We start from the raw sequence: 26,402 nt of genomic DNA, 5'->3' as shown, positions 1-26,402 counted from the left end.
GGTGGGCAGGAGCTGGGACCGAAAGACGGGAGCTCACCCCGCCGCGGGGATTCGAACCGCCGACCATACGATCGGCAAGTCCTAGGTACTGAGGTTTTACCCACAGCTCCACCCGCGTCCCCTGTGGCTCATATTGGTTATTAATGAAAAATTAATTAAAATATATATTTAAAATAAAATAAAATGTTCTATTTGGAGCTGTATAGCTGAGTCCAGGGTGTCGTACATTGTTCTGGGCAAAGGTGGTTGGGATTCCAGGGTAAATATTAGGCTCAACATCATTGTCTGGCATTGCAAGTTTTTGCACGCAGTGATCTCTAGGATAAGCCAGTCATGTGTTGCACTGGTACCTATAGCACTGTGTTTAGGGGTAAACTACAGTTCCCATGATTTGGGGGGGAGAGTCATGTGCTGTAATGTTACAGCATGTCCACAGCCATTGACAACAACCAAAATGAATAGTTTCTGGTGAATTTTCCTTAAATCGTCTTGTCTCAATTTTATTTTTAGGGTTTATCATTGCAATGGTGTGCTAGATACTGCAGTTTTTGGTTGTGGTGACCTGCTATTAATTATAATTAGTTAAAGTTGTTTCTATATGTAACAACAGCAGCTAAGATTCTGTATGCGCAGAAATGGAAGGAAAAAGAAGTTCCAAAGAATGGATAAGTAAGATAATGGACTATGCAGAACTGGCAAAATTATCAGAAAAATTAAGAGAATCTAATGATGAGTGTTTTGTGGCCTTTTTCACATTATAGTACGCTGAACTCGTGAGCAGGATTTTAGCTATGAGCAGCAGAAGTAATTAGATTATAATATTGTGATTATGATTTGACAGATAGAAGAAGGGATTGAGCAGGAGAGAAACAACTCCATGGAAAACAGGGTAGGAAGTCGACAAAAAATAAGAGAAAAGACAACATTGTCTTTTGGCTATACAGTGGACGCTCGGGTTGCGAACGTGATCTGTGCAAGATGCACGTTCGCAACCTGCAGCGTTCGCAACCCACGGCTGCGTGGGTTGCAATTCGCCACTTCTGTGCATACGCAAAGTGTGATTTAGCGCTTCCGATTTTCGGCGGTCCGTAACCTGCGAAAACGCAACCTGAAGCATCTGTAACCCGAGGTATGACTGTATATGTTTAAAATATTGAAACAATAAAATATAATTTTAAAAATAGTTATAACCGCTCGAGCTACTGGGCAGGTAACCTCAATGGCTTGTAAAAAGAACCCAGCTTTGGCAGAGGCCACTGTGACTTCAGAGCCAGCCCATAATAGACCTTCCAGCAGATGGAACCTGGGCTCTGTTCCGGCACCTCAGACGTCGAAGAGGTCAGCTCAAGCCCTGCTGTTTCAGAGGACTGGCAACTAATCTCAGGGCTGTGGGTTTTTGCCCCACATCCAGCAAAAGTTTTCTGCACTGAATGAGCCTCGTGGTTCCTTCCAACTCTACAATTTTATGCAAGAAGGAAGGAAGGAAGGAAGGAAGGAAGGAAGGAAGGAAGGAAGGAAGGAAGGAAGGGTGGAGAGAACAGATTGCAGATCTGGCTGCTGCTTAATTGCCTTGTTACCCTTTAACCAGGCATCAGTCAGGGCTGTCAGGTGGAGACAGGCTGCGAAGGGGAGGACAGTGACTCGCTTCAGAGTGTGCCACCAGGAGTTATGACATCTGCCTTCCCAACAGGGACTGAATCGCTTGCCTGTCGGCGACCAAGATGCTGAAGAAAGTCATCAGCTGGCTGACAATCCGAAATGAAACCATCCGGCAGGGGCTGGCAGAGGCTCTGTCCACCTTCATCCTGATGGTGAGCAGGTCAGGGGTGGAGGGTGCAGGGGTCATTCGAGGAGGGGGAGAGGGTGGCAAAGGCTGGGGCATGCACCCCCCCCTTCTTGTTCCTGAAAAGGTGATGTGTGTGGGTGAGGAAAGAGACAGGAAGGGGACCCAGTCTGCATCAGAAGCAGAATTCACCAAGTTTGCAAAACATTAGCGGAACCAAAACAGGCACCCCTCAAAATGTGCACATATCTAAATTTTGAGATACTATTCTCCAATCTGTCAGTGTGTGTGCAAAAATGCATCTGTTAGGTCTGATCCTGCCTCGGGGCTCTTCTGAACACTGCAGTGTTGTGTGTGCCAACTATATCTTTAAAGCACATTCAAAGAACATTCCCCTCCGCTCAAAGAATTCTGGATACAGTGGTACCTTGGGTTAAAAACTTAATTTGTTCTGGAGGTCCGTCCTTAACCTGAAACTGTTCTTAACCTGAAGCACCACTTTAGTTAATAGGGCCTCCTGCTGCCGCTGCCACGCGATTTCTGTTCTCATCCTGAAGCAAAGTTCTTAACCCAAGGTACTATTTCTGGGTTAGCGGAGTCTATAACCTGAAGCATCTGTAACCCGAGGTACCGCTGTACTGTAGTTTGTTAAAGGTTGCTGAGAACTGTCACTTTGTGAGGGGCAAACTACAGGGCCCAGAATTCTTTGAGGGAAAGGATAGGCTTCAAAGGTGCTTTAAAGGCATACAGAGTCGGCAACGGTCATCTCCACCCCTTGTTCTGGACACAAAGGATCAATGTCTCCCACACACAGGCTGTGACTCGCCGACCTGAGCACTGCTCATTAACCATGTTTAGTGATCCACCTGAAGATCAGCAAACCTTTCATATGCTAAACAGTATATTTGGAATAGCAAACAACAACCCGACTCAAAGATGATATTATGGGAGAAAACGGGGGAGGACATTTTGTACTGAACTTCAATTTGCATTAGGTATCTGGTTGTATTAACTGGTTATGGATTGGAACCCATTGTTTCATGATTTGGAGGAAGCATCTGACAAAAGCACCATTACGCCCAACTTAATGAGGAACATTTCTTCAAGAACAGCTCATGCAATGCTATTTTTATTTTTTTAAGCATCTAACTGGCTAAAAATATCGTATTATTATTCCAAGGGCTGTTTAATCCATTACCACCACTGTTAAATTCAGTATTAGACACTTGGGGATTAGAATCTGGAAGGAAAATAATATGCTTTTGACCTGGGAGCCCAGTCTTCACATCCCCACTCAGCCCCGAAGCTCATTGGGTGACGTCAGGCCAGTCTCTCAGCCTTACGGGAGTGTTGTGGGGATGAGGAGGAGAACTATGTAGACGGCCTTGAGGTCCTTGGAAGAAAGGGTGGTCTGTAAATGTCATACATTGATGTCAGCCTGGACAGCTCAGTGGGTTAGAGCTCTTCTTTGGCAATCCCTCATAGCCAAGTAAGATTGTTTCCCATGTTAATGGAGTGTGCAGAACTGGAGAAAATGGCAGGAAGGATTCGAAACCTGTGGGACCAGAGATTTACAGAAGATTGGAAGAAGTATATGAATTATTTGAAGAGCAACTGCAATCAACAAATTACACTAGTAGGTCTAAAAGAAGTTTTGTAAGGAGAAATAGACGAAGTGTTACAAAGTAGAAAAAGATAGAGAAATTGGTTATGAGTTTGAAATGTAATAGGGAAAATAAGAAATGCATACTAAGTGATTAGACTGGAGAATTTTCAGACAGGACTGATGGAAGTCAAAAGAATTGAATAAGATGTAAAAGTATGTTTAATTATTGTTTAAAATGATATGTTAAAAAACATATATATATATATATATATATATATATATATATATATATATATATATATATGCAGGTTTTGGTGTCTTCGGGTGTCTTCCCGTGTAAGAGTTGGGGTGTCTAGGCGACGTTTCGACGAGGTCTCACTCGTCATCTTCAGGCTGGTGCTTTCGGCTTCTTGTTACTAGAACAGAGCAGGGTCTCAGTGTTTGAGTTCCTATAAATACTGTTGAGGGGGTGTGGTGTATAGCCTCCAACGTTCTGGGCAGAGAGGAAGTTCCCAGGTTAATGTGCCTTTTCTTCTTTTGTTCATTAATTACTTGAGGGATATCTTGAGTGATTACTTGAGTGATATTCTGAGTACCACTTAGGAGGGTCATTAGGTGTGGATTAGTTGCTAAAGCTTTCGAGTCTTGACCTCTTGAGCTTGTGAAGAGTTTTTCTGAGAAGATGGCTGTACTGCACTTAGTTGTGCTCTGGCTTGGCTTCGTGTATAGGGGCGAGCTGTGGTTTTGTGCCCTGTGCCAGCCAGATCTGTGTAGGGATTGCAGGGGGGTGCAGCATCCGGAGGTGCCACTATGGTTTGACTACTGGATGGTGTCTGTAATTTATCTGTGGAGAGGGTCTGGGTTTGGGTCTGGTGTGGTTGATTGGAGATGGCGTTCTGTGTGCCTCTGGTTCTGGTGTCGGTTTTTGTGGGGAGGGCTAATTTCCAGATGTCTGGCAGGCGGGACGTGTCGTCACGCTTGTTCATGTTGTGAGGGTGTTTCTCTATCTCGATGGCTTCCATGATTATTCTCTTGTGGTGATGTTCCATGTTAAAGAGCAATTTGGAATCTGCAAAATTAATTTCGTGTCCTGTTTCTTTCATGTGTTGGTAAAGAGAGGAAGTTTTTTCTTCTTTTTTGACGGCATTCTTGTGTTCTGCGATACGTGCATTTATTCGTCTGTTTGTTTGTCCAATGTACGTGGCTGGGCAGACTTTGCAGGGTATTTCATAGACCCCTTGGTTTTCTAACTGGATTTTATCTTTTGGGTTTCTGAGGATATTGGCTATTTTTTGGTTGGTGCAAAAGGCTGTTTTGATATTGTGTTTATGGAGGATTTTGCTAATTTTATCTGTAGTGCCCTTGATATAAGGAAGGAGGGCCATGCCATTGTTTTCTTCTGTGTCTTGGTTTTTGGGGGGTGTTTCTTTTTGGATTAGCTTCGTAACCCTGTTTTGCTGGTAAATCACTCAAGTAATCACTCAAGATATCCCTCAAGTAATTAATGAACAAAAGAAGAAAAGGCACATTAACCTGGGAACTTCCTCTCTGCCCAGAACGTTGGAGGCTATACACCACACCCCCTCAACAGTATTTATAGGAACTCAAACACTGAGACCCTGCTCTGTTCTAGTAACAAGAAGCCGAAAGCACCAGCCTGAAGATGACGAGTGAGACCTCGTCGAAACGTCGCCTAGACACCCCAACTCTTACACGGGAAGACACCCGAAGACACCAAAACCTGCATTCCTGTACCCGTGAAAATCTACGAAAGCATATATATATATATATATATATATGTCTTCCATGATTCCATGAACACGGTTTTAACAGTGAGTCCGTAAGTGACTGTGGAGGCCAATTCTGGATCCACACGTCCTTCCATAGTGGGGACATTGGTTTCTGGGCAGGAGTTGATCACAGTGAGAGTTTGCCTAGCATGTCTTCCTCTTAGCACGTTTCTCCCTTTCATCCTGAGTTTGAGCGTCTTCAAAGCCTCATGACACCTTTGGTAAAGGCTGTTCTCCAACTGGAGCACAGGCCAGTGTTTCCCAGTTATCAGTGCCTATACTACATTTTTAAAGATTTGCTTTGAGAGTGTCTTTAAACCTCTTTTGTTGACGACCGTTATTTCACTTTCCATTCTTAAATTGTGAATAGAGTAGTTGCTTTGGAAGACGATAATCAGGCATCAGTACAACTTGACCAGTCCAATGAAGTTGAAGCTGAAAAATCATCGCTTCAACACTGGTGATCTTTGCACCGGTGATGTTGTCCTGCTACCATGACGATGGATACCTTGACACTTCTTCCCCCTTCCCCCACAGGTTATTGGACAGGGCTCTGTTGCCCAGGTGGTAATAGGAAAGAATAGCTTTGGGGACTTTCTGAGCATCAATCTGGGATTTGGATTCGGTGTTATGTTGGGAATTCACGTAGCTGGTGGAATCTCAGGTGAGTCTGGTAGATAATGTGCCTGGAAGATCTCCCTTTTAATATCAACTGTGCAGTTTCAATCCGTTTAGATCTGGGCATAAATTGCTTTAATCCACCCCTTGCTAGTTTCTAAAAGGTTGATTTCTATATTATCTTAGTGCTTCTCCTTCTTTCCTTTTGCTGTTCCAGAGAGGTTCTGTGTTTCATAACATTTTCTGCCGGGATGGTTTTACTGCAGGCTTCCCCAACCTGGTGCCCTTCAGAGGTTTTAGACTGCAAAACCTAGCCCAGGAGAAAGCAGATAGAGAAAAGTTTTTTGGGTTTTTTGTTTTTTATTCAAAATTATAACAAGACATATTATCCAAAAACATATTATCCTTGTCCCCCCCCATTTTTCCTCCCTCCCCCCTCCCACACAAATTCCCATTCATCCTTAAAGTCACAGTTATCCTTGTCCCATAGCTTATATGTCAGTTTTACCAGTTCTGCATAGTCCATCAATTTTTCTTGCCATGATTCTTTAGTTGGGGTTTCTTCAGTCTTCCATCCTTGTGCTACCAGAACTCTTGCGGTCATTGTCGCATACATGAAGATGTTTTTCAACTTTTTTGGCAGGTCTTTCCCTACAATCCCCAACAAAAATGCCTCGGGTTTTTTAACAAATGTTAAATGGAAAATTTTCTTCAATTCGTTGTATATCATTTCCCAAATTTTTTTAATTACCTTACAATCCCACCACATATGATAAAATGTCCCCTCCTTTTCCTTACACTTCCAACATATATTTGAACTAGTTCTGTACATTTTCCCTAACTGCACTGGTGTTGTGTACCATCTGTACATCATCTTCATGTAATTCTCCTTCAATAGGGAACAATCTGTAAATTTTAAGTCAGTTTTCCATAATTTAACCCAATCTTCCATCATAACGTTGTGACCTACATCTTGTGCCCATTTAATCATAACTGATTTTACCTCTTCGAGAAAAGTTTTTACCCCTCTTTCATGGCGCTAGAACTCATGGACATTCAAGGAAGCTTGTTTGGGACAGATAAAGGAAAGTGTGGAACTCTCTCCTGCAGGAGGCAGTGACGGCCACCAACATAGATGGCTCCAAGAGAGAGCATTAGACAAGTTCATGAGGACAAGAGGGCAATCGATGGCTATGTTGCAGGAATGTATGTATAGGTTGGGGGGGGGGGTTGCCCCTCCAGCAGATATCAGGCACGTGCAGCCCACTACCAAAACCAGCACAATCACTTTTGTGACTTTTGTGATTTGTCCCCACAAAACACTTCATCACAGTTTCTTCCCATCTATACAAAGGGCCTCTGCTGCACAATACCAAAGGTAAAAATTCCCTGATAAATGTGTCTCTGAACTGGCTCACAGGGAAAACTACGTATCTGAAGAAGTGTGCATGCACACGAAAGCTTATACCAAGAACTAACTTAGTTGGTCTTTAAGGTGCTACAGGAAGGAATTTTTTTATTTTGACTATGGCAGACCAACACGGCTACCTATCTGTAAAGGGAAAACTTCAGAAATTCATATAGACATGTGAGCTCAGCTACTCAGCCTGAGTGATAATTCCTGGCCTCCTAATACCTGAGTGCCAGACAGGTAGCCATTCCAGAAATAACAAACCCAGATGAAGACAAAAGGGTGTGATTAACTTGGCTGGGAAACAGGGAAATGTAAATATCTCTTTTGTTACACTTGATGGGTGTTTGGTGGAGGGCAAGGAGAACCATGGGGCAGGGTCCAGGATGCTCAGATTACTGCCACCAGACCTTCCCTTTCATGATGTAACCATGATGTATGAGTGATGTAGTTTTGGGGGTGTGTAACATGGGGATTAGTAGCTAATAAAAGTTTGGGGGCTCTTTTGTTTGGGGCTTCCATCTTGTTCCACCTGGTGGCAGGTGGGAGTCCTGTCGCGACAGTCTTCAATAAAGACCAAGCCTACTGGCTGTTGTTTTGCGCTGGTATTCCTGGCTGGTGTCCTTGTTTTTTGTCCAAGGGAGCCCTCAGATTTCTCCGTTAACAGCTACTAGTCATGATGGTTATGTGCTGCCTCTACAGCTGGAGGAAGCAATGCTTCTGAACTGCAGTTTCTGGAAACCGCAAGGAAAGTGTGCCCTTGCACTCAGGGCCTGATTTTGGGCTTCCCACAGGAGCACCTGATTGGTCACTGTGAAAGAGGGTGCTGGAGTAGACGGGCAAGTGATCCAGCAGGGTTCTTCTTACATCCTTAGTCGTTTATACAGCTGTAGACCCAAAGCACTGGAGGGCATGAGCACTGGTACCAACTCTAGGGGGCCTTCAGTGTCAGGGCACTCACAGTTTTTGTGTGTGGGTGCTCAGCACCCACACTGTGAGGCTCCGACGCAACCTCAAAGGCCCTACGAAGTCTTGGAAGTGACTTCCAGTAGAAACCGGATGTAGACGATGTCATGATGTCACGTTATGTCGTGGTTGTCATTGGGCACCCATAATCTGGGCACAAGCTTGAGGAAAGCTGTTTTCATCTTTGTGTTACATCCCTGTTTTATACGGATTTCTGTAAAGGATTTGGAGAACTTCCACACACCGGAGATCTCGAAACGTACAGATTCAGCCTTGACGTAACCTTGAGGTTATCTCTACACTCACAGAACCACGGTTCTCAGGATTAAGAAGGAGATCCCAACACCCATTCCATGATGCGTAGAACAACTTCCATCTTCCATAATCTGGGGGCCACCTTGCTGAGACTTGCCTCCAGCAGCTGAGGGGGTGGAATAGAAGTGCGGAACTGGCTTGTTTTGCTTTTTTTATTGTTTTATTTTTTATTGAAAATGTTCAGCATACAATACCATCAAAAACAAACTAATCTAAATGAAAAGGAAAACAGCCAAAAAAGAGAAAGTGCCCCTTTTGCTTTCCCATCACTTAGCATTTCCCTATGTTGTGTTTTTAGCAAACGCTCTCAGAATTGGTCTTCGTTGTGGTTTTGTCTTTGCAAAGATTGCCCTTCTAAGAATTGGCAAGGTGGAGGGGTGGCTTGCAAATGCTGTAATTGCTACTATTACTACTATTATCATCATTTACTCTCGCATTCCTGCCATTTCTTTTGCCCCTGGAAGGTGCTCACATGAACGCAGCAATTACATTTGCAAACTGTGTCGTGGGGAATCTGCCATGGTACAAGCTTCCGGTGTATGTGATTGGCCAGTTCGTGGGATCCTTCTTGGCTTCTGCTACGACGTTTTCACTGTATTATGGTATGCTACTTCCCTTGACCCCCAACCCCGCACAAAGCCACTAGAATAGCTGGGGAGGAAGAAGAACTACCTGACTTTTTGGTTGTTTCAGTGACACACGAACACCCTTCTCTCTCATAAACACACACACACACACACACACACATTGTGGGTCCGTGCAAGGGCAGAGTGGTTTGATCAAAAAGCCCACTTGTAGCCTCTCCAACTTGTGCTTTTGCTGTTGAACTGTGTAATCTGGTTGCTTCCCTTTCAGAGGCCCTGATGGATTATACCGGGGGGGCCCTGAGCGTTGGAGGACCCACTGGCACGGCAAACATCTTTGCCACCTATCCGTCTCCATACATGTCGACTTTGGGCGGATTTATAAATGAGGTTGGTGCACCAGGATTGACTTTATTTATTTAGTTCATTAAAGTTATATACTTCTTGTTATATACTTAAAAAAACAACCCCAAAGTGGTTTGCTAAAAGAATTAAACAGTAGGATTAATAGGGAAAGCAGTTAAAACACAACTATTTCATAGGGAGTCATTCTATGGCTTCTAGATAATAGACACGGAGAGCTTTGACCACACTGAAATGCCAAGATAATAATTGTCCTCATACGGGTATGTCTGTACCCAATCAGTCTTCAGAATGCAGGGGGTTAAGACAGGGTCGGCCCAGCCATGAGGCAAGGTGAGGTGACTGCCTCAGGCGTCAGGATCCACTGGGGCAGCGGATCCTGATGTCAATCTTTCTTCCTGCCTTCTTCCTTCACCACTTCTTCCCTGGCAGGGAAGGGGGATGCCATTTTGGTGTCTGCCTCGGGTGGGTTAAGAGGTAAGCAAGCAAGGGGAAGGGATTGTAATGACTGTTCCCCATTGGTCCCCACACCGGACTTTCCGCCACCTTGTTTTGGAGTGGCCTCTTCTGCCTCTGGGCTGCCATCTTTTATTTCATCCTTCCATCCTTCATTCCTGGCCTCATCCCCGCAGTTCATCACTACAGCTGTGCTATTGATTGGAATCCTCGCCATCAACGACCTGAAGAATGCGGGTGCTCTTCCAGGCACCCATGCCTTGAGTGTTGGGCTGCTGGTTGCGGTCATCGGCATGTCCTTGGGGATGAACACAGGCTACGCCATTAACCCTTCCAGAGACTTGCCACCAAGGATCTTCACAGCCGTTGCTGGATGGGGGCTGGAGGTCTTCAAGTGAGTTCCTTTTCTCTACCACAGAATCATAGGAGTGTGAAGCAACCCTGAGCGTCATCTAATCCACCCCCCTGCAATGTAGGAATCTCAACTAAAGCATCCAGGACAGGTGGCCAGCCAACCTCTGCTTGAAACCTCCAAGGAAGGAGAGTTCACCACCTTACGAGGGAGTTGGTTCTACTACTGAACAGCTCTTACTGTCAGAAAGTTCTTCCTAAGTTTTCATTGGAATCTCCTTCCTTGTAACTTGAAGTCACTGGTTCATGTCTTACGCTCCAGAGCAGGAGAAACCAAGATAGGTCCATCTTCCCTGTGACAGCCCTTTTGAAGATGGCTATCATATCTCCTCCCAGTCTCCTTTCCCAGGTTAAACGTACCCAGTACCCAGTTCCTTCAACTATTCCTCACAAGGCTTGGTTTCCAGACCCTTGATGATCTTCCACACACATTCCAGCTTGTCAATATCCACCTTAAATTGTGGTGCCCAGAACTGGACAAAGTACTCCAGGTGTGGTCTGACCAAGGCAGAATAGAGTGGTCCTCTTCCTGTGATCGGGACACTATACTTCTGTTGATGCAGCCTAGAATAGCATTAGCCTTCTTTGCTGCTGCATCACCATTGACTCATGTTAAGCTTGTGATCTGCTAAGACCCCTAGATCTTGTTCACATGTGCTACTCACAAGGCAGGTGTCTCCTAGGTGAATATTGCCGATCCCCACAGTTTCTGCTCCCCTTATTTGCATGGATTGATTAAATTTGATTACTGAACATTTTATTATTATTATTCCTGGTTTGCTCTGCCCATCAGGTGCAGGGTGGGCAACAACCACTTACAGTGGTACCTCAGGTTAAGTACTTAATTCGTTCCATAGGTCCGTACTTAACCTGAAACTGTTCTTAACCTGAAGACCACTTTAGCTAATGGGGCCTCCTCCTCCCGCCGCGCTGCCGTAGCACGATTTCTGTTCTCATCCTGAAGCAAAGTTCTTAACCTGAAGCACTATTTCTGGCTCAGGGGAGTCTGTAACCTGAAGCGTATGTAACCTGAAGCGTATGTAACCCGAGGTACCACTGTATTTAAATATAGATTAATTGAAACAAATTGGTTGATAGCTCTTGTGGATACGAAGGAAGGTCTGAACCTCCTCGCCCAACGTTAGGCAAAATTTGAGAAGTTAGGTCGTGCATTGAGCTATCACATTTGTTAAGGACTGGAGTAAGAGTACAAAAGGTGCTTTTGATGTGCACTCTACCTCCTCTCCAAGGAATTCAAGGTGGTGTACCTAGGATTTCCCCCTTTTAAAAGTACAAAATGAGAGTATAAAAAAGCTATGGGTGGAAACAGGTCTCCTGAACTTGATGCAATGCTTGGAAGCAGGATGGGCCAATAAACTGAATCTGAATCCTGTTTTGTGTAATTGGGGATGCAGACTGGGAGGCTGCCAGTTCTGGATGGGGTTGCACTCCCCCCCCCAAAGGAGCAACATGGGCGTACAACTGGATTCAACACTGTCAGCAGAGGCTCAGGTGGTCTTGATGGCAAGGAGCACTCTCCCGTCCCCCTAGCTCAGCTGGAACCCCTTTGGGACAGCTATGCCTTGGCCACTGCGCTCCATGCTCTGGTAACTTCCAGACTGGATTGCTGCAACACTTTAGTTGGGGCTGCCCTTGAAGACAGCTCAGCCATGGGAGTTGCACTCCAACCACCTCTAGAGGGGCAACCCTTGCGTTAAAGGAAGGCTGATTTGTGATGGACGTAATTGAGGGGCGGTACAGGCAAGTGATGGTCCAGTTCAAGGATGGGGATGAAACGGACAGAAACAATTTTGTGTGGGTCTGATAGATGCATGATTACACCCACACACACTCTGCTCCTGACTTGGAAGAGGCCCCAGTATGGGGCAGAACGGGCTTATGAGTGCTCCACTGACACCCATGGGGGTCAGGAAGGGAACCTCTGCTCAAAATGGTTGTCACCTGTAGCCACCATCCAGCAACAAGAGGGACACAGCTTGCCCATCCCTGGACCAGATTCTTTTGAATACTGACACCAGGTCTACAAAGAACCAGTGGTGCTGTCAAAGAAGCAGCTGAGCTCAATTTCTGCTCTTGGCTTCTCCTAGAACCGCATAAAACCAGCTTTTCTCTCTTCCCCACCCCCCAGCGCATCAAATAATTGGTGGTGGGTCCCAGTGGTCGCACCAATGTTGGGAAGCCTCCTTGGAATTTTCATCTACAACATCTTCGTTGACTTTCACAATCGCCCTCGGCTGGATGGGAGCAGGAAGCCAGACTGCGAGGGCGACGAGAGCGTCGAGCAGCGACTGTGAAATCTGGACTCCCGTCAACCGGAAGCTGAATTTGGGACTTGGGACAGATCCATAGCAGAAAGCTGTCTGCTGTGGCCACAGTGCCCAAGAGCGTGCAAGCAGATATCAATCTATGTTCTTACCTAATAAACAGAGGGCACTTTTTTAGGGGATAAATAAGGGAAGGCTGGAAGGTGTAAGTTCCTGCCTGCCCTGTGCTCTTCTCACTCAGCTGCTGCCAGTGAGCGGCATGTCAGTGCTCATGTAAGAGCCTTGCAAAAATCCCTTTAGGCAGGGGTGCTCAAGGGGTGTGCTGTGAGACGCTGCCCTTGAAAAATACACCATCATTTCAGTACTTTCAGTTATTATAGACTGGTTGACCCAGCTTTTTCCTTGTAGACAGAAGTAGCCCCAACCACCCTCCGCCGGTGCACTCAATTAGACAGGTGCAATTTGGGAACTATGTGCAACAATTGTGGAAAGATGCAGGAGAATTTCTAGGCTTGGCTATGACATACAATCAGGCGTAAGACTCCTGGCTGCATCTGCCTGCTCTCCGGCTTAAGGAGAAGCACTGCTGTAAGACACAGAAACACCCTCTTCCTGTCACTACCATTTAACTCTTCAAACAAATTCAAATTCTTCAAAACCTGGGAGGTTGCAAGCTCTCCTTCCTTGGAGGGCCCTGTGTCATGGATGCTTTAATTGAGATTCCTGTAGTGTAGGGGGTTGGACTAGATGACCCGTGGCTCCCTTCCAACTCTACAATTCTGATTGTACGCAAATCTCATCCCAAGGCAGTTTGGGATGGTGTTCTGGATGCCGTCTGCATGGCCAAAGGTCAGGGGATTACGGGAGCTGTAGCCCACAATCCTGACTGGTGCCACTGCCACTAGATCCCCGGCAGAGATCATTCCCAGACCCTTTCCACTTTAACTAGAGATGTTGGCAAACGAACTAGGGCCACCTGCATACAATGGCGGCCCCCTTCCCTAGATGGTCCCAGTGGCAAACATCAAACCACCAAACTCTCTTATCCGCAATCGCTCAAATTGCAGATTGTGTTTCTTTCATATGACGCCGTGCCAAGGATGATTGGGACACAATTCACGTGTGATTTGGTTTAAGACTTGGAAAGTGATCGGCTCTCAGTCTGGTGCACTTCTAGCTGTTTTGGACTACAACTCCCATCAGTGCCATAGAAAGGTTGCTCAAAGGATGCTTCCCAGGGGAGGGTTGCTTCCTCCCACCCTTTGTGCACTTTAGCTCCTCAGTCTAGACAGGAAAGGCGATTCCCAGGAGGAATCCCCCTTAGCCAGCCATTGCATTACGAACCCTAGACAGGCTTGGTATACCTGAAAGAGCATCTCCACCCCCATCACTCAGCCCGGACACTGGGGTTCTCCTCTTGAAGGTCTCTGGAGGTTCCCTCACTGCAAGAAGTGAGGCTACAGGGAAGCAGGCAGAGGGCCTTCTCGGTGGTGGGGCCAAGCCTGTGGAACACCCTCCCAGCAGATGTCAAGGAGATAAAGAACTATACAACTTTTAGAAGACATGTGAAGGCAGCCCTGTATCAGGAAGTTTTTAATGTTTGATGTTTCATTATATTTTTATATGTGATGTAAGCCTTCCAGAGTGGCTGGGGAAACCCAGCCGGATGGGCAGAGTATAAATAATAGTTATTATTAGAGTATAAATAGCATTATTATTAGCAACGTTCACTCCAAGGAAGGACTATGTCAAACCTGAGCCCACTGGTCGCGTTTGGCACAAAGGACATTCAGCCAGAGCCTAAAGCCTTTTAAATAAATACTTTTAGATAAATACATCTTGGTCCCATTCGATGCTCCACCAGCCACAAACTAGGAGGCCTTTTCTCGGGGGAGGGGCAGTGGACCGAAGCCACGGTGGGGCGGTGCAGGGTCAAAGGACAAAGGTCAGTCAGGGCTGGGGTTCCCGTCTCCTTGAGGAGCTTCCGGCCTGCTGCGGATTCTTGGGGGCTGTCCCCGCCTGGCCCTTCTGGGAGGAGGGCGGCTGGGACGGCAGCTTCTTCTTCAACACCGGAGTTTTGCTTTTGCTGCGGAAGACCTTGTTTGGGTCCAGCTTGTTCACAAAGGAATCGGCCTCCTCAGAGAGCTGCTCCGTGTTGACGGTGATGGGCTTGTACATGTTGAACCATTGCTGGAAGAGGAGAAGGGAAAGTGAGGAGCAGCAAACAGCAATCACTGCAGGGCAGGCGTGTGGTTCTGGTTGCCTCGTCTTGAGAAGGATGCTGGAAAAAGTTAAAGGGCAACCAAGAGAGAGCCAGTGTGGTGTAGTGGTTAAGAGAAGTGGACTCGTAATCTGGTGAACCAGGTTCGCTTCCCTGCTCCTCCACATGCAGCTGCTGGGTGACCCTGGGCTGGTCACACTTCTCTGAAGTCTCTCAGCCCCACTCACCTCACAGAGTGTTTGTTGTGGGGGAGGAAGGGAAAGGAGAATGTTAGCTGCTTTGAGACTCCTGAAGGGGAGTGATAAAGCGGGATATCAAATCCAAACTCCAAAATTATCAAGGGGGTGGAGTGAATCCCCTATGAAGGGAGGTGGCCAAGGCTAGGTCTTTTCGGTCAGGAGAAAAGGCAAGTAAGAGGCAGCACGATAGAAGTTTATGAGGTTTGGCATGGCACAGAGGAAGTGAAGGGAGTCTCTCGTTGGGAAATGCAGGACAGGTAAAAGAAAGGTAAACCAGGGAACTCAGGATCCCAAAGAGGCATGGCTCTTGGGTTCAAGGGCCATCCTGACGCAGAGGAAGACTCTAGTCAAGGCAAATTGCCCATCTGATAACGCTGCTATCAAAATTGGCAATAAAAATAATGCTGCACACAGCAGAGAAGGATATATTGAGAGAAATATTGAACTGTGACCTTGGGAGTGAAAACTTTGTTTTGAGAATGCCTGAAAAAGCTAAGCAACCTGGGTGGTGGGTGGGAAGCAGATAGAAGAGGCTCAAGAGACCTCTGGAAAAAACAGACCCTAAACCAGATTTGGCAGACTTTGTAATGGAGCAATTTGCTCAAGAGAGGAAGGATTTTGGAGTGCAGATGCAGGAGCTATTTCAGAAAGTGAGTACTAAGATAGAGGATAGCACAGCTCAGCTGTCACAGCAGACAGAAAGAATGGGTGCAAAGGTTAAAGAACTTGAGGAGAAATCGGCTGAATTTAAGAAAACCTCTGAACAAATAGAGCAAGTGAAACAAGAAGTAGTGTGTAAAGAGGCTGTGGGTGGGGTTGTGGGTAGACTGGATCTATTAGAAGATGCTGTTCCTATGACACAAATGAGACAAAATGAGAATACGGTGAGAATATGCAATTTACCAGAGCAAGAGGAAAACCAGAGACTAGAGAAATATTTAGCAAAAATCTTAGCCGAATGGTTAGGAGAAAGAGAGGAGTGGGTGGAGGAGGCTATACAGACCTGTTACCAGGTCAGAAATAGAAGAAAAAGAGGAACACAGCAGCCTGGAGACTGTTTGGTTACTTTCATAACTAGAAGAATAAAGGAAACAGTTCTCCAGAAGGAATTTGAAACCAGTCTAAGGGTTGATGAAAATAGGGTTGAGATATTTAAAGAAATTCCTTTTAAATTGAGACTCAGAAGACAGAAATATAAGTTCCTGACAACCGCCCTAAAAAAAGCAGACATACAATACAAATGGGAGTTTCCAGAGGGACTCTCATTTATATACAAAGGCAAAAGGTAGAGACTTACAACAGAAATGCAGGAACACAATTTTTTTTGAAAAACAAGGCAGGGACTTAGAAAGACAAGAAACAGATAGGTATGGGAATACCCCTCTGGAAAAGCAAAGGCAGGCAATGGAACGGCTTGCACAAGAAGAAGAAAAAGGTGCAGCAGGAGGTAGACTTATCTTGAGAGAAGTTGATATTGGCCAACCTTAAAATAAAGTTGGTCTTTAAGGTGCTACAGGAAGGAATTTTTTTTATTCAGTGTATCTGAAGAAGTGTGCATGCACACGAAAGCTTATACCAAGAACTAACTTAGTTGGTCTTTAAGGTGCTACAGGAAGGAATTTTTTTTATTTTGACTATGGCAGACCAACACGGCTACCTATCTGTAACTTAAAATACTGAATTGGAATGTGAATGGATTGAGCAATAAAACAAAGAGAAACAGGGAGGAACATATAATTCTCAAACAAAATCTAGATATAATTTGCCTGCAAGAGACACATAAAGCAAAAAAAAAAAAAGAAAAGTCTCCTGGCTTGTTATCTGCCGGCCGTGGGACTAGAGGCCTCAGACAGGAATCCAGCTAGATGGGCTCAGGGACAGAAGGGGGTCTGCTTGGGATAGAGCAGATCCCCAATTTAATCCCTGGATGATCTGCTAAAATATTATTATTACCCTTTGCAAAGCTTTCTTAGCACAGAGCTGCAGGAGAGAGATCACACCACAGCATGGTAATCCTAAAATAATGTTGCATGGTGTATTTGAGGGAGTCATGCTTTGGTGTCACAGTGTGTGTGTTGGATGCAGAGTTCAATCCCTGGGGTCTCCAAGAGGGGCTGAGAGAGTCAGTGTTCAGAGGCATATACACCTGTACCTGTGCCCAGCCAAGCTTGCTATAAGATTTCCACCAGGGCTCCACAAGGTCAGGGAAGCCACCTGGGAACAGTCCTATTGATGTCCCAGCTCACTTGACCCTTGCACAAGAAGACCAGGGTCTCAAGAACAACAGACATGCCAGCCAGAAAATCCCTTCTGATTCTACAAGTCTCTGGGGCCTGGACCATCTCAAGAGAGAGACGTCTCTGCGGAGAGGAACAGCCACTTCCTGTCCAGCTCTCCCCAGGGAATGAAATGTCCATCCAGGACAAAGGGCTTATTTTAATCCACAAGCAGACCCAGCCCAAGACATTCTGGCACCTGAGGCGGACCACAAGTTGGCGTCTCTCCACTAGGGAAGAAGGCAGGAATGAAGATTTCCATTGGGAAGAAGTGGGGGAATCAAATCAACCTCATCTTTGGGTTGAAGTGGGACTCAAAGGCCAATGTTGTAGGGTCTGCCCCCCAAATCCTGGAGAGTCAGTGTCTAAATGCCTCTCTGGGAAAGTGGGAGTGATGCAGAACAGAGCAAAGGAATGGAAGGATTCGTTCAGAGGGGAGAGCATTTATGTCACATGCAAATCCCCACTGGTATCTTCAAGGAGGGCTGGGAGAGACCCCCCGCTATGCCACCTGAAGCTCTGGAGAGCAGCAGCCAGTCAGTGTAGAGGTGGTGTAGCATAGTGGTAAGAGCAGTGTTTCTCAAACTTGGGTCCAGACAACAGCTGGGGACCCAAGTTTGAGACACACTGGATTAGAATTTCGGTCTGGGGCCTGGGACGCCTGGGTTCAAATTCCCATTTGGCCATAAAGCTCCTTGGGCCAATCACTCACTCTTGGGCCAATCACTCACTCTCAGCCTGACCTCCTTTGCAGGGCTTTTGTGAAGGCAGAATGGGGAGGAGCAGCAGACCCTAGGAAAAGGGACGGGCCGTTTGTCGTTCTCTCACCTTAGCCTGGGGGCTGATGCCGTAGCTGGTGAAGGCATACTGCCAATGGGGCAGCCCCAGGTGGGTGATCAGGAGCCGGTAGTAAGCGGTGAAGGTTTTGGTGAGGAAATGCCAGTAGAGAGCTCGGTCCAGAAACCAGATCTCGGAATCCGGGGTGACAACTGGAAGTGAGAAGAGAGACTATTAGGCCGCAGGATGAGAAGAACGGACCGTCCCACCTCTCAGGGGGTTTTAATAAGGAACTGTGAGGCCTAGGAATGACGATCTGGGCCTCAGTGCTTTCTAGAAAGGATAAAGGCATTTCCAAGGGAAATTCAGCCTCTGAAGCGATATACAAAGTTTATTATTATTATTATTATTATTATTATTATTATTATTATTATTATTATTATTATTATTAAATAATAATAATAATAATAATAATGGCAAATTATGAAAGCCAGACATAGTTTGCTTCAGGAAGACTTCATCACAGACCATCATAGATAGCAGACTTTGTCAACCTGGTGCCCTCCAGATGTTCTAGACTACAAAGCCCATCACTCTCAGCCAGCACAACTGTATGGTGCTAGGAACAGTAGTCCAAAACATCTCCCACAAAGACAAAAGCTAACTGGGGTTTGCAGATGGGGCTGATTTGTGCAGGCAGCTCTTGTGCTTCTGGTATCACACAACATACCCGGCTTGGTGTTCTTGTACACAAGGCAGACCTTCCCATTCCCTCCGCACGGGTCCAGCTCAAACACCAGGCTCCGTGAGTCCAAGTGAGGTTTCTCCAGCTGACCCCCCTTACCTTTGGGGAGAAAGAAAAGGCTGAGCGAGGCAGGCAGGCATTCTCATCGGGTGCAGGGCAAGGAATACTCCAACCAGGCAGAGCTTGAGAAGCTGGGCGTCAGTGGGGCTTGTGTATAAGGTCACGGATACTTTTGGTGGGGTAGCAGGGGAGGTGGAGAGGAGAACCGAGGTCTCCCATGGACAAAGGGGTGAGGTGGGGCAGTACCTTCTTCATCGTCGGTGTCCTCTAAGTCAGCCAGCGTGGGGGCATTGGGCAAGGCATAGACGGGCGACGCTCTGACTCGGTTTAGCTTGGAGATGCTGTTGATGGTCATCGAGCCAAGCGGCATCGGGTTGTCTGGAAAAAAGGCAGCCATTACTAGGTTGCTGGCATGGATGGCTCTATTCTGTAGGAGCACAGAAGGCTCACATAAAGCAAGCACCTAACCATCACGGCAGCAAAGATGGGATTGGCAGCACGCAGAGTGCTGCTGCTGAAATAGGAATCTTCCTGCTGATGAACAGTTCCTGTTTCATTCTCCCCTTCCCAAATTAAAGACAGAACACAACTTAAGCAGGGGAAATGGGTTTGTGAATGCAAGTGTTGATCAGATAAGAAAGTGTTTATTTTGTGTGTGCTTCATAGCATCTATATACTGTTCAACTGCGAGTAAAACCCTCAGAGCGCTTATCAATAAAAGGATCAACAAAAAGTTAAAAACGGCTATTGAAAAGCATTCAAAAGTTATTTATTTATTTGCATACTGCCCATCATCTGAATATCCTAGTGCGGTTCACAGCATAAAAACACAAGGTACAAACACAACATACCCCATAAAAAGAGGAACAAAAACAAAACAAAACAATAACGCTCTCTCCATTAATTAAAATCAATGATTAGCTAAAAAATGGATTAAAACACATGCCATACTTCTTTGTGACTGGATAGGCTTGCCTGAACAATAATATTTTTAGCAACTGCCAAAAAGAGTACAGCGAAGGCACCTGCCTGTTGTCAAAAGCAGGGAGTTCTAAAGTGTGGGGGCTGCTGCACTAAAATACTGATTTATTACATATGCCGAATGAGTATTATGGGGTTTGTAATGCTGTCAGTTCCGCAGATCAAAGTGGCTGAGTGAAGAAGGTGACCTTGTGAGTAAACTGGTCCCAAGCTGTGAAAGGCTTATTCTTACCGTCAAACTTTACACTCCAAGTCATGTGGAAGCCGTCCGTCATCAGGTAGAAATTCTTTAAATCCTCGGGCAAGACGCAGGCATTCTTCTGCAAGGAGAGGCAAGGGCAGGAGAAAAAGAATCAAGCAGCAGCCACTGCCTCTGTGGCAGGAATTGCTAGTGTGGCCCCGTCTAGATATGGTTGGACTCCAACTCCCATGGGGCCAGGCAGCATAGGCAAGGATCAGGGGTGATGGGAGTTGGAGCACTGCAACCCTGGGACATAGGAAACTGCCTTATGCTCAGCCAGACTGTTGGGCCACCTAGTTCACCATTGTCTCCAGGGTTCAGATGCTCTCCAGGGTTTCAGGTAGGGAAGCTCTCTACCTGCAAATGATGGAGATTGAACCTGGGACTTTCTGCGTGTAATGCAGATGTTCTACCATTAAACTACAATCATTTCCCAACATCTGGAGGGCATCCTTGCTTTGTGGAGTGTGCTAGCCTGCAAACAAGGGTGGGTATTATTAGTTTGTTCTTGTTCTTGTTTTTATTTTTAACTTGCATTTTGTGATTTTCATACTGTGGTTTTATGTGATCCACTCTGAGACCTATGGGTGCAGGGCAGTGTACAAATTTAATAAACAAACAAGCCTTGATGTGCAGCTGGCCCTCCTGTCTGTTATATCACTTCCAACAGTTGTCTTTCTCCTATACTTTGCTTGGCCCCGATGGACAGAAACAGGCCTGCAGTATCCAGCTGTTGTCTGAGAGCCCTATCATCTCTCCCCCTCAGCATTCTTGTCGGCCTATGTCAAGACTGACCCCTTGCCCTGCTGCATCTATAACTTTGCATCCGCGGAGCCAGCTCTTTCCAGGTTTGCATCGCTTTTCTTCTTGAGCTGCCTGCCTGCTGCCTGATGTCATCGCTATGTCCGGTTCTCTGCTGCCCTGGATTACATGCCCTGAAAACTCGTGCCTCCTAAACTAACAGCTATCAGAGCGGCAGCATCGAGAGGAAGGGTGCGTCGCACACACGGAGGGTGCTCTTCAAAGCAGGACCCAACAGCAGGTGAGTTTCCCCTGATTCTTCAGTTCATCATTACAGGCCCAATTTAACAGAGGGAGAATAATTGGTGGGGACATGCCCAACACCCCTGAGAGTAGTGTTTCTCAAAGGGGGCGGCAGGGGAGAATGGCAAGTGTGGCAGGGAAAATAAAAAAAAAACATTTGAACATTTCAGTATAGTATAGTATAGTATAGTATAGTATAGTATAGTATAGTATAGTATAGAAAATTTTTTTGGGAATATTGCCAGAAACTGCATGCATGCTTCTTTTCAGGAGCATTGGCTATTATTCTACAGTTCTCCATGACCTGTTGTTGCGAAGAGGGATTTTGAACTCTAACAAATATGTAACATCAGAAAAGAGAAAGCTTTCTTTCTGTTGATAGGCATATGTTTGTCTCAAATTACACCTAATATCAGTAACATTACACAACAAAAGCAAGCTCACACCTCTAACTGAGTTTGTAAACATACTTAAGATACGTAAGAGGCTCGCTTATAATTACATTTTGGGAATGATTTGTGCTCTTATGTAGTTGCATTGTTTTAAGCATTTTGGATGCCCCATGATCATACTATAAAGTAGTTGTTCTGCGTTGTAAATCAAGCACTGCTAGGAGTTGTTTCTTTTTGTTTTCCAATATGTTTCTTATCACTAAAAGAATTCTTGTTTTTATTCTGAAAGTGTGGCCCAGGGAAAAGTTTGAGAAGCATTGCCTAGAATGAGCAACTTGAAATCAGTGCCAGAAGAGTAGCCAAGTTGGTCTCGCTGCCTGGCCTTTAAGACTCTCCCAAACCCCTATTTGCTCAGCCATCTAGCTTCACACCCTCCTTGAGTGTTTTTGCCTGGCTTGAATATGTCCCGGAGCTTATTAGACTTCTCGCTTGCCAGGATGAAGGAGAGAGAAGGGTGTGTGAAAGTGTGTAGAAAGTAGACTACTTCACAAAGGTAAAGATTGTGTTGATTGCTCTGCCCACTTTTCCCACAAGAGCTGGAGGGCATCAGGTTGGTGAGGGTGAGACGGGAAATCCAGGAAGGACGGCGCTGCCTAGTGCCAAAGGGGCAAACTGAAAACTCATTTACTACCAATAGTTTCACATCCAGAGAGATGAACCTGCTCTGCTACCAGAGGGCAGCTTTGCATGCAGTCCCATTTTAAAAAAACGTCCTCACCTCCAGGTGCTCTGTTCTGATCACCTCTATGGAAAATCCAAACTAATAATACTGCAAAAGCCGACTCAAGCACCGTGGGGAAGGAGAAGCAATATGCATAAATAATAGCCAGTCTCACCTGTTCCCATGAAACAATGGCATGGCGCTCGGCTGGCACCTTCTCCACAAATGTCACCTCAGTAACTCCTGGAGAAGCTTCTGCAAAAAGAGTAATCAGTGTAAACAATACTTGCCCTGCTCTTCAACCAGAAAGATTCCCCCAAAGCAGTTTGGGGGATTTCCCCCTAAAATAAAGCAGTTTCTTTATTTCCCCCCCAAAAAACTAGGTGCGTCCTATGGGCCGGAGCGTCCTATGGGGCGCAAAATACGGTAGTTCATCCACCCCCACCCCCACCCCCACCCCGCTCCCAGTCTTGAGGGGAAAGGAGGTTGGGGAGGTTTGGGGATAAATGTGTGTGCCTGAGATAAACTGTGCCTCATTTGCATCACACTAAACTAAACATTCACCCAATGTTAGCAAGAGCTAATGGAAAGTGTCCCTGAGCTAGCAGTGCCTTTTACCAGCTTTGCCTGGTCTGCTAGCTGCAGTAGGGCCATTCTTGGAGGGTGGTTTCTCCAATTCCGCACTCCCTATAGGTCTTCAGCCGCTCTTATTTCCCCGGCAAACATATAAAAACCCTCTTTGCCTAGATGAGACCTTTGGCGAGGCGGTCAGTCAGCCTGGCCCCCCTCACAGGGCTGTTGTGAGGGGGGAGGAAGCGCCATGCAATGAGCAAGAGAGGGAAGAAAGGCTCTTTGCGGCTCCATCCCTCGGCCGTTTCCATGGCAACCAGGGATGCCGCCTCCACCTTACCTAGGATGCGGGTCACCCCCAGGGTGAGCTTCTCCAGGTAGGGCTTGGTGCTGCTGGAGCTGCTCCCGCTGCGCAGGGCCTTCTCCTCCATCCTCTTCCTCCTCCCTCCCGCATCAGCCCCTGACCACCTGCACACCTGTACGTGCAGGGACAGGAGCAGGTGGGCGTTTTTTGACTCCTCTCACGACCCGTAGCTCAGAAGCCCCGCCGCGGTGGCTTTCGGGAATCGCAGTCCTCCGTTTCATTCAGTTCCTTTCGATGGCCGTTCTGTAGGGGGGGAGGAATGGAGAGCAGGCACTACGAGTCCCAGAAGACAATGGGAGAGTCGGCCCCTCCTCCCTTTCTCCCACCGCCCGTTCTGAGTCCTCCCCATTGGCCGGCTCCTCCGACTCCGTATCTGGGCAAACCCTTTCCCCGTCAGCCAATGGGAGCCGAGAGTCGGGCGCGGGGGCGTGGCTGGGCGGAGAGACGTTGGGGTTGGCGGTTGCTTCAAGGTGGCGGACGTGGCTGCTCGTTGGAGTAAGGACCGTCTTTTTACCTCAGGAGGGGCTCGCGGGGGGGCGGGAGGGGAAGGGAAAGCGTGGGGGGGGGGCTAATTTGACGGCGGGCCGATAATAAACGGTGGCAAAGGCTGCCGTGGTTCCTGAGCATGTGCAGAGAGCCGCCTCCGTTGCCTCAGGAACGGAGCCCCGCCGAGTGCGGAGCCAGGCCCGGGGGTTACGGGGAAGCCCCCACTCCCAGGGCGGGGGGACCTTGGCCTGCCAGCCTCTCTCTCTCTCGCCCCTCGCCCTACTCTGCAGGGCTGTTGTGAGGGGCCGGGGAGCGTCGCTGGAGGGAGAGAGAGAGTGCTGAACAGTGCAAATGCTAGTATGTTAAATTCCCCCATAGCTCCCTCGAAGTCTCACAGCGTAGCAACCTAAATAGTCGCGCTGAGCGGAGACTTGAACTCGGGGCTTCCCGGCTTCCCCCGTCAACTCTGAGCTGCTGCAGCTGATTTCAGCTTTTCTTTGTGGTTCCCTTTGGTGGAAGTTTTGGAAACTTTGGTGGCTGCCGTCATAGGGAAGACGGGGCTGGTGGTGGGTGGGAGACATGTATTGCATGGCCCTTGAGGTGTCCTGTTTATGCATGGGGAAGACTGGGCCCTTGAGGTTTCTGTATGTCTTGGGGGACGTGTCCTGTTTATGATATCGTCTGCCTCCATAGCCTCTCCCCTTCACCAAGTGACCCCATGTCTAGTGACCCTGCAAAACAGACCCATAGCCTATTCGTCACTCCCTCCCAGCGTCCTTTCCATCCTTGGCACCAGAATTAGACGTCCTACTCCAGCAGGATATTGTCATACTTCTGTATCAAGCTAGAAATGGAGGCTCAGACCTCCAGGCTCCCAGAGGCAAAGTGAGTTGGATCTTGGAGACCTCATATCGCAGTTCTACAAAAGGCGGCCATGCTGCACTAGTTACCTTGGTTGGTTAGAGCGTGGTGTTGATAATGCCAAGGTTACAGGTTTGATCCTTATAAGGGCCACCTTCATTTTCCTGCATTTCAGGGGGCTGGGCTAGATGACCCTTAGGATTCCTCCCAACTCTGCAGTTCTATGATTCTAACATCTTTAAGGGTCTGGAGGCAGGGCACACATCTTGCATCTCCAGCTTAAAAGAGTAGCACCTTAAAGACCAACTAAGTACCGTATTTTTCGCTCTATTGGACGCACTGGACCACAGGACACACCTAGTTTTTAGAGGGGGAAATCAAGGGAAAAAATATTATTTCCCCCCCCAGCCCCAAAGAGCAAGGTTCAGGCTGCGTGCAGCCTGTCCGCTTCTCCCAGAGCTTCTCGGGGCTCCGGGGGAAGCCTGGGTCCCCCCCCCCAGCCCCAAAGAGCAAAGAAGCCAAGACAGCGAGCGGGATCCATAGCCACTCAACCTCTCCAGCCAGGAGCTAAACCTCTCCAGCGCAGCTAAAGAAGAAGACAAGGCAGCGAGCGCGATCCATCCCGCTCACTGCCTTGGCTTCCTCTTTAGCCTTGCGCAACGGGATGGATCGTGCCTGCTGTCCACCAGGGCTGGACTAGATGACTCCTGGGGTTCCCTTCCAACCCTGCAATTCTATGACCTTGGAAGGTGTTGGGGGTCTCCACCACTGGAGGCTTTTAAGCAGCAGTTGGGGGACCATCTGCCTGGCGTTCTTTAGCTGTAATTCCTACATTGTGAGGGGGCTGGGCTAGGTGACCCTCGGGTGGCCCTCCCAACTCTATACAGTCCTACACGTCTGCGGCAGGAGATCCACAGCCACTTCACACAATGCCCACTCCCAATTTTCATTGGTGAGACATGTGGCTTCAGTGTCTAGGTAGGTACACCCCTATCTGCCACTCTCCCCCCACCCCACTTAAGTCGAGGGAATTCCTGCCCAGAGAAGCTCCCAGGTGAGACAAGGGTTAAGATCTACCTCTGGTAAATGGCTTTCCCTTTTCTCTTCTTCTTCTGTGCTATTTCCTTCTTTTGTGTTTTGTTTAATCTGTTTTTATTGTATACTAAAATAAAAGCTGCAAAGTTTCCTTTTTTATAATATCCCCCCCCAAACTAAAACGTTAATCTAGATAAAAACACTGATCCAGAGGAAAAGAAGGGTGTGGAGAAAGGACGAAAAAAGAAAAAGAGGTAGAGATAGAGAGATTTTTTAAAAGTTGGCTTCTTTAGCCTTGCGCAGCCTCCCGCGACTGGAGAGGCGCAAGGGTAAGGAGGAAGCCCGGGCAGCGAGGGGATGGATCGCACTCGCTGCCTGGGCTTCCTCTTTAGCCGTGCGCAGCCTCCCCGCGGCTGGAGAGATTGCACAAGGCTTTTCTAGAGGAGGGAGAAGGGACTGACTGACCGCGTCAGTCCCTCCTGGGGAAAAGCCCGCAAGAGCCGCACGAAGCTTGCGTGTGGCTCTTGGGGGCTTTTCCTGCCTGCCTCCCCCCTGCATTCGCTCCATAGGACGCACAGACTTTCCCCCTTAGTTTTTAAGACGGAAAAACTGCGTCCTATGGTGCGAAAAATACGGTATAAGCTTTCTAGGTCTGAAGCAGAGGTTGCTACAACTTTATAACTGTTGATGACTGTTGGTTCCACAGGGAAGGGCAAGAGATTTTTAAAGGGATAAAAAAGGTAAAGGACCCCTGACAGTCACAGACGACTCTGGGGTTGCAGCGCTTATCTTGTTTTACAG

The 26,402-nt window shown here is 47.2% G+C and overlaps 2 protein-coding genes across 2 annotated transcripts; one reads left to right on the top strand and one right to left on the bottom strand.

The window, feature by feature from the left end:
* Positions 1–1,381: 1,381 nt before the first annotated feature.
* LOC308579532 (aquaporin-7-like) lies at positions 1,382–12,748 on the top strand. The gene is made up of 6 exons (XM_081214099.1): positions 1,382–1,811; positions 5,717–5,843; positions 8,954–9,091; positions 9,345–9,463; positions 10,069–10,286; positions 12,453–12,748. Exons 1-6 carry the CDS (start codon positions 1,722–1,724, stop codon positions 12,616–12,618), a joined length of 858 nt encoding a protein of 285 aa, XP_081070225.1. The 5' UTR covers positions 1,382–1,721; the 3' UTR covers positions 12,619–12,748.
* A 1,645-nt stretch (positions 12,749–14,393) lies between these two features.
* LOC308579530 (tubulin polyglutamylase complex subunit 2-like) lies at positions 14,394–23,444 on the bottom strand. Its single transcript, XM_081214097.1, has 7 exons — positions 23,196–23,444; positions 22,461–22,540; positions 20,120–20,207; positions 19,153–19,284; positions 18,832–18,945; positions 18,153–18,313; positions 14,394–14,778 (listed from the first exon to the last, which is right to left on the bottom strand). The coding sequence occupies exons 1-7, from the start codon at positions 23,284–23,286 to the stop codon at positions 14,539–14,541; spliced, it is 906 nt and encodes a 301-aa protein (XP_081070223.1). The 5' UTR covers positions 23,287–23,444; the 3' UTR covers positions 14,394–14,538.
* Between the last annotated feature and the right edge of the window lie 2,958 nt (positions 23,445–26,402).

This window comes from Podarcis bocagei, assembly GCF_964188305.1.
Source record: "Podarcis bocagei genome assembly, contig: HAP1_SCAFFOLD_138, whole genome shotgun sequence".
NCBI lineage: Eukaryota > Metazoa > Chordata > Lepidosauria > Squamata > Lacertidae > Podarcis > Podarcis bocagei.
The sequence above is the reverse complement of the archived record's forward strand: the minus strand, read 5'-3'. Positions and strand labels throughout refer to the sequence as shown.

Coding starts and splice junctions, on each gene's coding strand:
- LOC308579532 (XM_081214099.1), top strand. CDS start 1,722: ATGCTGAAGAAAGTCATCAGCTGGCTGACAATCCGAAATGAAACCATC. Junction 5,844..8,953: donor CGTAGCTGGTGGAATCTCAG/GTGAGTCTGGTA, acceptor TGCCCCTGGAAG/GTGCTCACATGAACGCAGCA. Junction 9,092..9,344: donor GACGTTTTCACTGTATTATG/GTATGCTACTTC, acceptor CTTCCCTTTCAG/AGGCCCTGATGGATTATACC.
- LOC308579530 (XM_081214097.1), bottom strand. CDS start 23,286: ATGGAGGAGAAGGCCCTGCGCAGCGGGAGCAGCTCCAGCAGCACCAAG. Junction 20,208..22,460: donor CCATTGTTTCATGGGAACAG/GTGAGACTGGCT, acceptor CTCTCCTTGCAG/AAGAATGCCTGCGTCTTGCC. Junction 19,285..20,119: donor TTGGAGTGTAAAGTTTGACG/GTAAGAATAAGC, acceptor CCTTTTTTCCAG/ACAACCCGATGCCGCTTGGC.